Here is a 13230-nt window from a genome sequence, read left to right on the forward strand (position 1 = left end):
CCCATGATAAAAATGCAAGTTTGTTTTCTGATTTTTCTTTTGATGGTCACCTCAATTACCAGGTAAACTTAGGATGGACTATGTGTACTGAAGGTGCTATCCTGGCCACTAACTTGGGCATTAGTAATTGTTTGTTGTTCATCTCAAGAATATGTGTGGAATGGGTTGTGTCTGCTTGGCTCTATAAAAGATTTCTTTCTGTCTTTGCAATCTCCTATCAGATGGCCCATAATACCACTGTATTGGTTTAATGCTTATTCAGTAACAGAAGTGCTCTCTTTCTCTACTACCTTTGTGAAGAGGATTTCTGGGTTAGGAGAAGCTCTTGTTTGGTTCTTATCATAATATTTTTCCCAACTCAGACCAAGACGGATAGGTCTCTGAGCGCCAATCCTGCCCATCATCCACAGAGTTTCCTCTAATGTGGATAAATGAGAACTGATTGCTTTCAAAGAGAATAAAGCATTTACCCGGAACTCCCCGATGAGAGCATCTGTTCTGAGGGAACGGGAGTCCACCACCTGAAAGGAAAGACAAACTAAAACTCTGGTCCACAAGTAAACGTTGGCCCAGACAGGTCCCAGCCCAGCTGTTCCTCCTTCCCAAATAATAATAGCCCACACTCTTGACAGCACTGGCTCTATCCCAGAGATTATTCCAAGCAATGCTTAACCCTCAAGAGAACCCCGCAAGTAGGTACTATTATCATTCCCATTCTCCAGATGAAGAAAGAGGCACAGAGAGACCACTTGTACAGAATCACACATCCTCTCCACGGTATAGGCAGGACTAGAGGCCAGACAGTTTGCCTCCAGAGCCCACACTTCTAACCACTCAACTATACTGCCTTTCAGAGGAAGCAGGGGTGATGGAAAGACTAAGGTCCAGTGAAACAAAATCTTGGCCAGAAACAGACATATAGACAAACAAAATAAGATAAAAATCAAAGGACCACAGCACGAATGAGTCTGGTACCTGGGGAAGCTGGGCGGCCTCAGGGTCTCCCCACTCTGCTGGCGCCTGCATCCAAGCCCTGAAGGCATCTTTGTGCCAGGCGGAATGGGAGGGGGGGAGGGCGAGGCTGTGAGCTGCTCCCTGTCACCCAGGCTTGGCTTCTAAGCGTCTCACACACACACACACACACACACACACACACACACGCACACAGAGCCCCTGATGGCTGGCACGTACCGTGATGAAGATGGGCTCATTGAACAGCTCCGCGGGAGAGTCAAACACATTGAAGAAGAGAGTCTGTTGGTTCGGGGCGAGAGGGGGACAGATGCAGGCCCGCTGAGCCCAGGCCGGGAGGGGACGGCCACCGCCCAGCCTCCAGGCCTGGTCCACGCAGCGAGGACACAGTGGGCTCAGCCCAGCACCATGCTCTGGGAATTCAACCTCACGGAAGTGGTCATCTCAAGGACAGGGCGGCCGGCCCCACGGATGGTGGGGTTGTGGAGCAGGGGGAGCCCTCTCTCGAGTTCCTCAGATAACCTCCTCAGGACTGGGCACTGCTCTCCACCCAATGCTAGGGCCATAGGCAAAAGCTGAGTGAATTGCCAGGCATCTGCTGTGCGCTCCCACCAAGGCGCTAGCCCTAAGCCAGGGGCTCCCACCTCGTTGAAGGAGGGGCTGTTTCCTTTGTGGATCCGCGTCCGCTTGGTCTGCCCAGCAGCGGTGACCTTGACCACAGGCTTGATGCTCACCCCTGGCAGCTGGCGTCCCTCGATCACCTGGACCCTGATCTGAAAGCCAGGAGAGGCTGTGAGAGGAAGAAGTCAGGCACGCACCCCACCCCCACGTGAGAGTCAGCGATCTCAGGGACCACCCTCACAGCCAGCCTGCTGGGACAGGTATTAAAAAGGAACTAGGAAGAACATTGTAAGAACAGCATTTTCCCACCAAGGTCCTTGGCATCTATAATATCCCATGGTGACACATAAGAGCTGCCAGGCTGCCCCAAGTAAGCTGCCAGCAGTAAATTCCGGGGCTGGCCCGAGAATCCAGTCCCTGTTCAGTTCCTGCACAAGCATCCCATCTCAGACCCCTCGATACTGGTGTTTTTGGGTGACTTGAATACTCCTCACTGACAGTTCCCTTAGAGGTCAGAGCTACATAGTGATGCAACCCCACTTCACTCTTATATAGTATAAGATGCAAGAATGTCCGCATAAGAATGTCTGACATTCTTAGAAGTGAGTTTTCTTCATTGAACTTTGGTAAGTGAGGGTTTCAAGAACATCTGTGCTCCCAAAGTTATGCAAAAGATTTAAGAATATTACGTTTTAAAGTATTAAAGCTTTCATGAAAAAATACAGTGTTTGCTGGTTCTAATTTCTAACCAGAAATTATTTATTTTAAAAATAAGCTGCTATAGGATATATTATCAATGGCAATGGGAAGAGGGAGTGAGCGATTTTTATTCTCTTCATTGTATTTTCCAAATTTTCTACCAAAAAAATATTTTTTTCATTTATTTATCACTTATTTGGCTTCACTGGGTCTTAATTGCTGCATGTGGGATCTAGTTTCCTGACCAGGGATCGAACTTGGGCCCTCTGCATTGGGAGTCTTAGGTACTGGACCACCAGGGAAGTCCCAAAAGTTTTTTTTGTTTGTTTGTTTGTTTTAAGGAGAAAACAATAACATGTGGATAATAATAAATTATAATTTCGTCTCTCAGGCAATCATGAAAGTGAAAGTATTAGTCACTCAGTAGTGTTCAACTCTTTGTGACCCCATGGACTATAGTCCACCAGGCTCCTCTGTCCATGGGATTTCCCAGGCAAGAATACTGGAGTGGGCTGCCATTTCCTTCTCCGGGGTACCTTCCTGACCCGGGATTGAATCAGGATCTCCTGCACTGCAGGCAGATTCATTGTCTGAGCCGTCAGGGAAGCAGGCAGACATTGTGGGTTATAACTAAAACTTTTCTGAAATTACCACAATTTGGAACTGAAATATATTTTTATAATTCATTGCATTTAATAAATAAATATTGACGTTTCCTGTTTTTAATTTTTAAAGCAGTTCTGAAGTTAGATATCACTTAATGCAATTACAGCAAAATGGAAAATTCTGTAGAAAAGAAAAAGAACAAGAAAAGGACCCAAATTAAATGAGATAGATTTTTGGATAAAAATAAGTCAAAGGGTTAATTTTCATAGTTTTATTCTGTGATGAGCTTGAACAAATTCAAACTGCACATGACCTTCAGAAAAATCATGACTATTAACAGGGGGAATGGATAGGGAAAAAAAGACAGGCAGAGCTTCTTAGATTTGGGGATCTTGTTTGAACGCAGATTGAGGCAATGGGTCGTGCTGAGTCATGCTCCCAGGTGACACCCATGCTGTTCGTCACTTTGAACAAGCATTCCCAGCCAGTATTCTTGCCTGGGAAATCCCGTGGACAGAGGAGCCAGACCACTGGCTAGGGGACGTCTGGCTGGGAGAACAGGTAACAGCTGTGGTGATGGCGCTCTGCAGCGAACGCCCGCCCTTGTTTTAAGAGTAAAACCAGGGGCTGGGCAGAGGCTTTTTCTAGAGGCCCCAGGGCATGGCCTCCCCATCGAGCACATGCCCAGGACCCAGGGGAACTAGACTCCCACCTTAGGACCTGCCCCACGGCTACACAGACAGGTCTTATGCCTCAGAGGCTGCCTCTGGCTGAAGGAGGCCTCGGTCACCTGGAAGTCCTGCGGTTTGTCCGACAGCAGCTTTCTGGGTGCAGGCGTGCTTTTCTTCCTTCTCCCCCCGGGGTGGTAGGGGGGAGGATGGGAAGGTGGTTTCTTCGGGGTGCTGGGGTCCACCGGGCCCAGGGCCCCGCTCTGGTCCAGGAACGGCTCGGCCTCATCTCCCGTGAGTCCTTGGTCTTCAGTGTCCTCCTCTCCTCCCGTGTCTGGAGGACAGGGCAGTCATGAGGCTGGGTCCCTCTGGCCCCTGGGTCCCAGCTGATGGAAGATCGGCGGCCCAGCACCCACCTCCCCTGCCCCTCTTTCCCCGTGGGTCAGCCAGGATGGATGAGGGAGAAGAAGAGCTTCCAACAGCTGAAACTTGAGGGTGGTCAGTCCAGTTAGCAGGCAGGAAGACAGAATGGCCCTGGCCCTCCCCACCATGACCTACAGGAGGCGCCCTCCTGGCTGCCCCATCCCGCTCTGGGGAGCTGACGGTGGCAGCAAGTGAGCTGGTTACAGGCGGGAGGGTCGGCACAGCCCGGCCCGCGTCTCACCCGTGGGGGCCAGCCACTTCTTTCCAGAGCATCTCGTGTCCACGGTGCTGTCACTGAGCAGGGACCAGGTCTCGGCCCGGCTCTGTCCCCGGCCTGGCACGTGGGCAGGGCACAGCCCCAGGAGGCGAGGAGGGCGCTGGTGAGGGGAGCCAGCCTGGGGACCCCCACCCCCACCAGCCCTGCCCTCCCCGCCTGCCCCCCCCCCCCCCCCCCCCCCCCCGACACAAGGCTCCAAACAGGTGCCCTGTCTGTCCGGACCGACTTCTCGCCACCTTCGGGGCAGGACTGAGTGGCCAGAGCCTAACTTTGTCAGATCCACCTCAAAAGTGGTCCCAGAACATTTGGGACCCTCGGCCTCTCCACTTTCGGTCACCAGGAGCACCCCCTTCTTCCTCTCTCAGCCCCAGTCCGGAGGGATCTGACCTCTGAGCTCAGACAGTGCCAAGTCCAACAAGAGGGGCCCCGCTCTGCCTCCCCCACCAGGAGCCCCACACGGGCCCCGGGACAAGCTCAGGGTGCACCCGGATGGGCTCCCTTCACCGAGGGAGAAATGCTGGAATCTTTCCCAGGGGCAAGACCACCCCCCACCCCACCCCCCGGCCCATCTGTGTGCCTCCCATTCACTCCAGCAGGCTGAACTGCCAGGCCCCCCCGCCCCCCACTGACAAGCCAGCCACCCTGGGCTGGGTCCTCACTTCACAAGAGAAGTCAAGGGCAACCTTGAGACTTAGCCAATTCAGTCTGCTCACTTTTCACAAATAATAAACTGTAGGCCCTGAGAGGGAGTGACTGGCCCGAAGTCACACAGCTACTTGGTGTCAAGGCAAGACGGGAACTCATCCCCTGACTTCAGCTCAGGACTCTCAGGGAAAGTCCAACTCTTCTGTCACATGTCCTTGCTAAAGGCCTGCAGAGTGCTGGGCGGGGAGGCACACGGCTCTGGGGAGTGGGTGGGGCTCAGGCATCTCCTAGGATAGACCCCCTCCCCAGCACAGGCCTGGCCTCTAAAATTCCCACCTCTCTGGAGCTGCAGAGCGCCGGGTACCCAGCACCCACACAACACCTTCCCTGAACAGCCGGCGCTGGGAGGACGTCCTCATGCTAATCCTAGTGGCACCTAGGGGCATGCCTCCTGCTCCTTTATTTTGTAAGACAGAAGTCAGTTCTCCAGACTCCCCACCCACCCACGGCCTCCCTTCGCCAGGCCTGGGCAGCCCCCAATCTAGGAAGGCACCCTCTTCCCAGGTTCAGGTGCCACCACTAGGCTTATTCTCCCAGCCCTGCCAGGGTGAGGGTGGGCTCCTCACCTGCCACTATATCCATGTCAGGCAGAGTCGGGGAGGGTTCCAGAGGCGTTAAGGGTGGAAAGGTGGGCATGGCTCCAGGCAGTGGCGTGTATGACACCTGCAGGACCAGCGAGGCCTGGAACAGATGGAGGTGAGAGGGCAGCGGGTTAATGTGTTGGCCTCCGACCACCACCCTCCAGCATCCTTCCTGTTCCTTTATCCCTGTTCCTTTCCTCCAAACCAGGAATGCAGTCTGGTTTGCAAGAGGCAGCGGCAAAGCCACCCCCAGGGGCCCATCAACATAGTCATGTGGTTAGGAGCACTGAATCTGGAATCAAGTTCCACCACTCAGAAGCTGGTTGACGTTGGCAAGATCTGAAACGTCTCTGAGCCTCAGTTTCCTCATCTGTAAAATGGGGGTAGTGACAGCAATAGCACTCTCGGCATAGGGTCAAATGAGGATTAAATTAGTGAAGTGAATGCCTAGCAAGCTTCTATAAATGAATCAGCGATTGAACTTCACCTGCAGGATTTTTCAACTCTCAGCTTAGGCCCATCTTCAGAAAAAAAGCTCCCTTGGCCACTCTGCTCAGTTAAGGGTCTTCCCTTGTTTCTCCACAGACAGCTCAGCCTCTCTCTGCTCAGGCCCCAGATAGCACTGAAAGGATGAGGCCCTCTTTCCTCCCAGAAGCAACCCCCAGATGCTCTGGCTTTGACCAGCGAGGTGGGGAGTGACCCATCACGCCATTCACATGGACAGGGGAAGGCTGCCTTGGGCTCCCACCCCATCCAAGCCCACCAGCAGACCTACACCCTTCAAAGGGCCTGAAGGAAAGGTACCGCCACGACAGGCTCTCCAACCTTGCTGCTCCCAGGCCAATGGAGGCCTGACCAAGCCTTCTCTGGTCCAGCAGGCCTCCTGGGGCAGCCTTTTAATCCATCAAAGTAAGAAAAACCCCGAAGCATGAAAGTTTCAGAAATTACAAAAAACTTTAAAATATATATATAAAAGAAAATAAATTGCATAATCCCACCATTATTCACATTTTGATATAATTCTCTCCAATCTTTTCAAATGAATAATGTTCAGCTCTGCTATACATCGAATATTTTTCTTTTACTTCATATGAGACAATAAGCATTTCCCCAAATTTTGATAAACCCTTTATAAACATAACTGTTAATGATACATAATATCTTCTGAGCAACTCAGTGTAATTCACTAGGCAGCTATCTCTGCTGAGTAATGTTAGGGATGTCTGGAAACCCTCAGAGCGAATCTTGGTCCTGAGATGGAAGGTGCTCACAGTCCTGGGTGTATCCAGCTCTGGAGCTTGAACCCTTTAGGCTGGGGCCTGGACTTGGGCAGCCAGGCTAAGGGAGGGCAGGGCGGGGGTGTGTGTGGTGGGTGAGGAAGGGTGCTCAGAGCACTGAGGAAGGAGGCTGGACCCAGTTCGCCATCCCAGGAGACCTAGTAGGATACCCAGCTTAAGTCCCAGATCCAAGGCACCGTCCTAACGGCCGTGCAGCTTCCTGAATCACCACCAGGTGTCGCCACTTGAGCCCAGCGCGTCCCCAGCCCCAAGCTCTAGCGACATAAAGAATAGCCGCTCAGGCGGCCCCAGATAACCAGACCCGCCCCCAGCCACGCCCATCTCCCCGAGACTCCAATTCAGGTCTGGGGTGGGCCTGGAAAGCTGTGTTTTTCTACACTTCATCCAAAGGCAATTTGGGCTCTTCGGAGCAGTAACGAATTCCAGAGAAATTAGGAATTTAGGCCAGAGAAAGTAGATGACCCAGGAACATCTTCTTTTGTGCCAGAAAACAAGGAAATATTCAAAGAACTGTAGAAACATGCCAAAAGGACACAGAAACCTTTTGACATGTTTTGCTATCAAGCGTTTCCACAGGCTAAATCTGGGACAATTTAAACATGAAAATAAATAATGATGGTAACAGACTAAACCTTTGAGTAAAATAGGAATATATCAACCCATATAGAAATAAATGAATAAATACAACAGGAGGACACTTTTCCTTATAACAGAATGCCCGATGATTAATGCAGAAAAAAATTAACAATTGATTTAAGATATCACCATTTAGCAAGCATCAAAGCAACAATCCAACCAAGAAATAATAGTGAGTGTTAAACCTGCTGGATAAACATTAGATATGGAACAAAGTATTTAGAGTCACAAAGCACCTTCCCCCTTTCCCCAAATCCTTACTTATTAGAAAGGGGAATGGATGCATGATTGGCGGAGAAACCCAGCAAATGCCAGGTGATCAAATGATCCAGGGTAATCACACAGAAATTAAACAAATCAAAATCACACCACTCTAGGACATGATGGGAGGAGCACAGCATTGCGGTGTTCTATTCCTGCCAAAGATGAACAATTAAATCTAATTGCAGGTGGATTCTTTACCAGTTGAGCCACAAGGGAAGTCCAAGAATACTAGAGTGGGTAGCTTATCCCTTCTCCAATGGATTTTCCTGACCCAGGAATCGAACTGTGATCTCCTGCATTGCAGGTGGGTTTTTTTTTACCAACTGAGCTATCAGGGAAGCCCAGTCAAGAGGAAACAGTGGGCAAATATGAACAGGGGGACATCCTACAGGACAACTGGCCTGGACTCCCCAAAGTCTCGAGGTGACATGGTTATAAAAGTCAGACTGAGGAATTCTCCCAGGGGGATGGAGACTAAAAGAAATGGAAATGACTAACAACACATGATCCTTAATTGGATCCTTTTGTTATAAAGGGCACTGTTGATAAAACTAATAAAACTTGAATGAGAATCTGTGGGTTCAATGGTAGTGTCATGTCAACATTAATTTCTTCATTTTGAAGGTTTCATTGTGGTTATGTCGGAGAAAGTCCTTAATAAGAGAAAACACATACTAAATTCAGGATGAGGAGTCAGGAGATGGAATCAAATGGCTTAGAACAAAATATTCTTTCAACTACTCTTGCAGCTTTTTGCTGAATCTTACATTATGTTAAAATAGAAGGTTCTGAAAATCTGAGAAATTTTCTTCTGCTATAACCATGGGAATCTCATTTGGCAGAAATGAATGAAGCCCTCCTAACAAGTGGTGGCTGAGGGCTTCTGACCCTAGCACCAGATTCCTTTGAAGAACACCCCTTCCTGTTTCTCAGGGCTCACCGTGCCCAGCCACCACCCTTCACCACCTGGGGGGCTTCCTGTGTATCATCTCTGTGCAGAAGTGGAGCCATGTGAGTGTCACTGCTCCACGCTGTGGACTGGGTGCCGTTAGCACCGAGGCTCAGGGAGAAACAGTAGCCTCTGAATCCCAAGGTCATCCAAGTAACCCCTCCCCTCCTGGAGCATCAGATCTCCACACTGGGAGCCCCCCACCAACCTCCTGGAGACTTAGCAACATGCCAGTGGCTCCAGGCATGTGAACAGACCTCGGGCACAAAGCCAGTTCCATCTTTTACATGTCCATCAAGGAGCAACAGGAACATTCCTCGCAGCTTCCAAGGATCTAGAGCCCAGGATCTAGAATAGATCTCACAGCAGGGGGCAAGATCCAGGGTCCACTGCTTCATGCCCAGGGCTGGTTAATTCTTGAGACCTCTAGCTCTATTAAGAGTGAAAGGAAATGGGGCCTGTCTGTGGGCCTCACTCAGGGTCAGGACCTCCCACCCTCACTGGGACATAATATCTCATAGCCTGTCCCCTTCTCCAGACATAACCAGAGCTGAGATTCTCTTTCTTTGGGATATATGTGAGCCCCATGCTCTCCTCGACAGTGACCTTGGCCCACAGCCCCCAGTAGGACCCTCTTTAAGGCCCTCCATATCAAGGCACTCTGTCTGCCAGCCCCATGCCTCAGCTCCTCAGCCCCAGCACCACCACGCATGCATCCTGTCACAAGGCCATTATCAGTCAGCCGTGTGTCCATCAAAGCACGCTGCCCTGGAGCAGGTAACCTCAGTCACCCATATCTGCCATCTGGGGCTCACAGTCAACAATACCACAGAATTCTGGAAGGTCCTGTCTGGCCCCCAGGCTAAGAGGGTCCAGGAAACCAGGACACCAGGAAAGGCAAAAAGACAGACAACTCCATCAGATCGTCCTGCAGGTTACTGGCCCCAATTCCCGGGTCCTTCGCCTACCCTGCCACGGTCAGCCCCGCTGCTCACCACCTCCTTCCTGGGCCACAGCTCGCCAACACTGAGCCTGGGAAGATCAACCCCAGACCCTCCCAGCCCCACTGCTCCCAACACACCTCACGCGCCTGGATCACATTTACCTTTCCCTCAGACAACACCCAGAAGCTGGCAGGCGCATAAGATGTGGTCCTGACCTGAGGCAGGGGTGGTTGGCGGCATCTTCAGTCACTTGAAGGATACCCAGTGATTCACCAAAGCACCTCAGTGCTTGCTCCCAACACACAGGGCCCCTTGCTCCCAGCCAGTGGTTTCCACATGAAACCACTAGGTTTACTGTGCTCATCTCACCCAGCAGGCTTCTCTTTCTGATCAGACTCTAGCTTTTAAGGCTGAGGAGCTGCTGACATGGTTTTCATGGTGTATCATCCAAGCCCTCAGTAAGCTGCTCTCGAAACACGTTTATGAGTATGTTGCTTTCCTTCATGTGCGTCCAGCGCCCTCCTGGGCCTGGAGACACCCCCAGGACAAGGGCAGTGTTCTCCACTTCAGGCTAGAGGCGTCTGGGTAAAGTTGGCATCTTCTCATGGCAGGCAGCCCCATGTGCCACATCGGGAGGGACTTGGGTGAGAATGATAGGCAGGTGGAGGCCACAGGCCAGCCCACTGAAGGCCCCCCCTCCTCCTCCTCAGTCCTGCGGGGTTTCCTAAGGATCCCACAGTCAGCATCACAATCTCCCATCACACCATTAGCAGCTTCCTTTGGCCCTCTGAGGTCATCTGAGCTACAGCTAACTGGGGATGCCCACCGAGCTCTGCCCACCAGACTCAGCCCAGAAAGCGGCCTCAGAAAATGGCCAGTGAGAATCCACAGCTCATGACAGGGCTCTCTGTCCCTCCGAGCAAATCCCCTGCTGTGTGTCCTCCTGATTCCCATGCAACCAGCCCCAGGCCCCAGGTGGGGAGTCCCAGCTCAGAGGGTCTCTGGACCTGCCTGGGGCTGCAGTGGAACTCAGCCTTATCACAGGGGCTCGAGGTTGGTCCTGGGCCCTCTCCACAGGCCAGAGCCACCTCCTGGGCTGAAGGGAAGGAGGTCCCAGGCTATACCGTGATTTATAAGACATATATTGATTGAGTCATTGAGATGACCATAGTATATTTTTCATATATAGTTGGTCTTTGTCCACATTTCCTGGCTTACAGCTCCCCAAGCTCTTGGAATTTCCTAAGTGTTGACAGTGACAAAGGTATCTCTTGTTATGTTAATGCAGTGACTTCTGGACCTCATCTGAGGATGGAGCTGATGGCCAGGAGGACCAAACCTGTGACTGGAGGGTGGTAACTTCAGTCCTGCCCCTAACCTCCAAGGATGAGAGAGGGGCTGGAGGTTGAATCAATCACTGATGGCCACTGATTTAATCAATCATGCCTATGCGATGAAACCCCAAAAGGATGAGATTCAGGGAGCTTCTGGGTGGAGACTGGGGAGCGTGGCGCTCCTGGAGAGACCATGAAGCTCTGTGCTCTTCCCCAGACCTTACCCTATGTGTCTCTTCTGTCTGGCTATTCCTTAGATATATCCTTTTATAATAAACCCATAATCTAGCAAGTAAAATGTTTCCCTGAGTTCTGTAAGCCACTTTAGCAAATTCACTGAGCCTGAGGAGAGGTCCTGGGAACCTCTGATCTATAGCCAGTTGGTTAGAAGCACAGGTAACAGCCTGGGCTTGCCACTAGTATCTGAAAGGGGGCGGGGGGCAAGATGAGCCTGTAACCCGCGGGATCTGCTGCTATAGCCAGGCAGATGGTGTCAGAATTGAGTTGAATCATCGCTACCCAGCTGGTATCCGGGCATTGCTGACTGGCATGGAGAAGCCTCCACACACACACACATTGGAGGTGGGTCCAGGAACCTAGTTTATCCCACCTCCCAGAGGCCGTGTTCCACTCCCACCCGTCACCTTCTGGCTCTCACACCCCTTCTTGGAGACATGGTCTGGGACGGAGTGGCAAGCTCTGCAGACAGCCAGGAGTCCCAGCCCAGGGAAAAGAAGGCAGTCAGCTCCCTAATGCTGCTGCTTGGGAAGTGCAGACAGTGCAGGAACACAGTGAGAGGAGGAGAGGTGAGGCAGCCGGGGAGTCACAGCCAGGCTCTGCCCCAGGGTCGGGTGTCTCAGGGGCTGGGTGGGCCTTTGAGCTTGGAGGGGAGCAGGGGCGGGCAGGCTGGCAGGAAGCACCAATGTCACAGATGCACAGAGGGTGTGAGAGAAGAGAGGTTTGAGCAGCTCAGTCAGGAAGCGAAAGACTCCGGTTGGAGGCATTGGGGGCCTGACACATGGCAAAATAGGCAGCCCCCCTCCCTGAGAGCAGGAGAAAAGCACGTAGCAGATCCCCTGACTCCAAACACCTGTGTCCCCTGCTGCCTCGATGCCCTCCTTGACCCCTCCATCAGTGCTCTGCGTCTCCGGAGCCTGCCCTGGCCATCTTCAGGATCCCCAGGAGGGGCAGCTCAGAAGTCTCAGAAGTCCCAGAGCCCTTCCTGAAGAGCTCCAAGGGGGGACAAAAGGGATTCAGCCGGTGATGCATCCTGCACGAACCAGAATGTTCTACCAGTGAGCACTGTCTGAGAAAGGGATGGGTTCTCCAAGAGACATTTCCCCATCAAAGAATCCCAGCCTTGAGGAGCCTGAGAGGTCGGGGGAAACTCCAGCATCAGAAGGGCAGTGACCCCAGAGTCCACTCAAGTCCCTTCGACCGCTGAGAGTCGGGAGACACACCCCCTGATCCGTGTCCCCACCTGGACGCCAATTCACCGTGTGACTTCACTCACTCTCTTCTTCCGGCTCCCAGTTCCAAGCGGTGCTTCCACTCTCTAGAGCTCTGCCCGGACCGGCCACGTCCTGACTCACCAAGCCAGCCAAGAGCCGCCAACCTCACACACACACACACACACACACACACACGCACACTCGGGCAAGGTGGCCACACTCTGAGAGGCTCCCCAGAACCCCACTGAGAGGAAGTATTTCCAAACTGATAGACTCCCCAGTGTGTCCTGGGAGGTGGGGCTGACCCAGACGGAAGGTCAGGAATTCTACTGACCATGAAGAAAGGACCCCGCAGGGTATATTTAGCTCACTAAAAATAACGGAAGGCCGGGGATGAGGGCTGGGAATTGTTTGGAAGGGCTAGAACGCTGGGAAGGCTGGGGGAGGAGCAGGAAGAACAATGGAGGAAGGGAAGGGGGTCTGACCGGTCCTGGCGGGCAGGGGAGGGGGATGTCTTCCTCCCTCCCACTGTGATCTGTGACCCAGATGACTCAGCTATTCCAGACCCGGAGAAGGGCCTGGATGGTAAGGAAGGACTACCAGGAAGCTTGGGAAGGCATCAGGTTTCCAGTGAAACACCAGTCCCAGGAGGTGACCGGGGGCAGACTGGTGTGAGGCAAGGCTGGCTTGAGCCCTGCTGGGGGGCCCAGCTCCCACTTCTGCCCCTCCCATCCGAGCCACCCCTGGGCCCCTGCTGAGCACCTGGAGCTTCAATCAGGGTGGGCTAGGCCTGGGTGCTGGA

At 52.4% G+C, this 13230-nt stretch overlaps 1 protein-coding gene across 22 annotated transcripts in view; it reads right to left on the minus strand.

Annotated features, from left to right (window-relative positions):
* The window catches only part of DYSF (dysferlin), a 219261-nt gene that overhangs the window by 156783 nt on the left and 49248 nt on the right, over window positions 1-13230 (minus strand). For 12 of the 22 annotated variants that reach the window (XM_070476369.1, XM_070476377.1, XM_070476379.1 and 9 more), the window contains exons 5-10: window positions 5538-5652; window positions 4231-4323; window positions 3689-3900; window positions 1617-1745; window positions 1192-1254; window positions 471-521 (exon numbers count right to left, since the gene is read on the minus strand). In XM_070476369.1, the coding sequence (XP_070332470.1) occupies window positions 471-521; window positions 1192-1254; window positions 1617-1745; window positions 3689-3900; window positions 4231-4323; window positions 5538-5652 (663 nt within the window). The remainder of the gene's footprint in view (window positions 1-470; window positions 522-1191; window positions 1255-1616; window positions 1746-3688; window positions 3901-4230; window positions 4324-5537; window positions 5653-13230) is intronic. The other 10 variants (XM_070476375.1, XM_070476392.1, XM_070476394.1 and 7 more) reach the window with 1 other exon arrangement.

The sequence above is a fragment of the Odocoileus virginianus genome, chromosome 2, assembly GCF_023699985.2.
Source record: "Odocoileus virginianus isolate 20LAN1187 ecotype Illinois chromosome 2, Ovbor_1.2, whole genome shotgun sequence".
Taxonomy (NCBI): domain Eukaryota; kingdom Metazoa; phylum Chordata; class Mammalia; order Artiodactyla; family Cervidae; genus Odocoileus; species Odocoileus virginianus.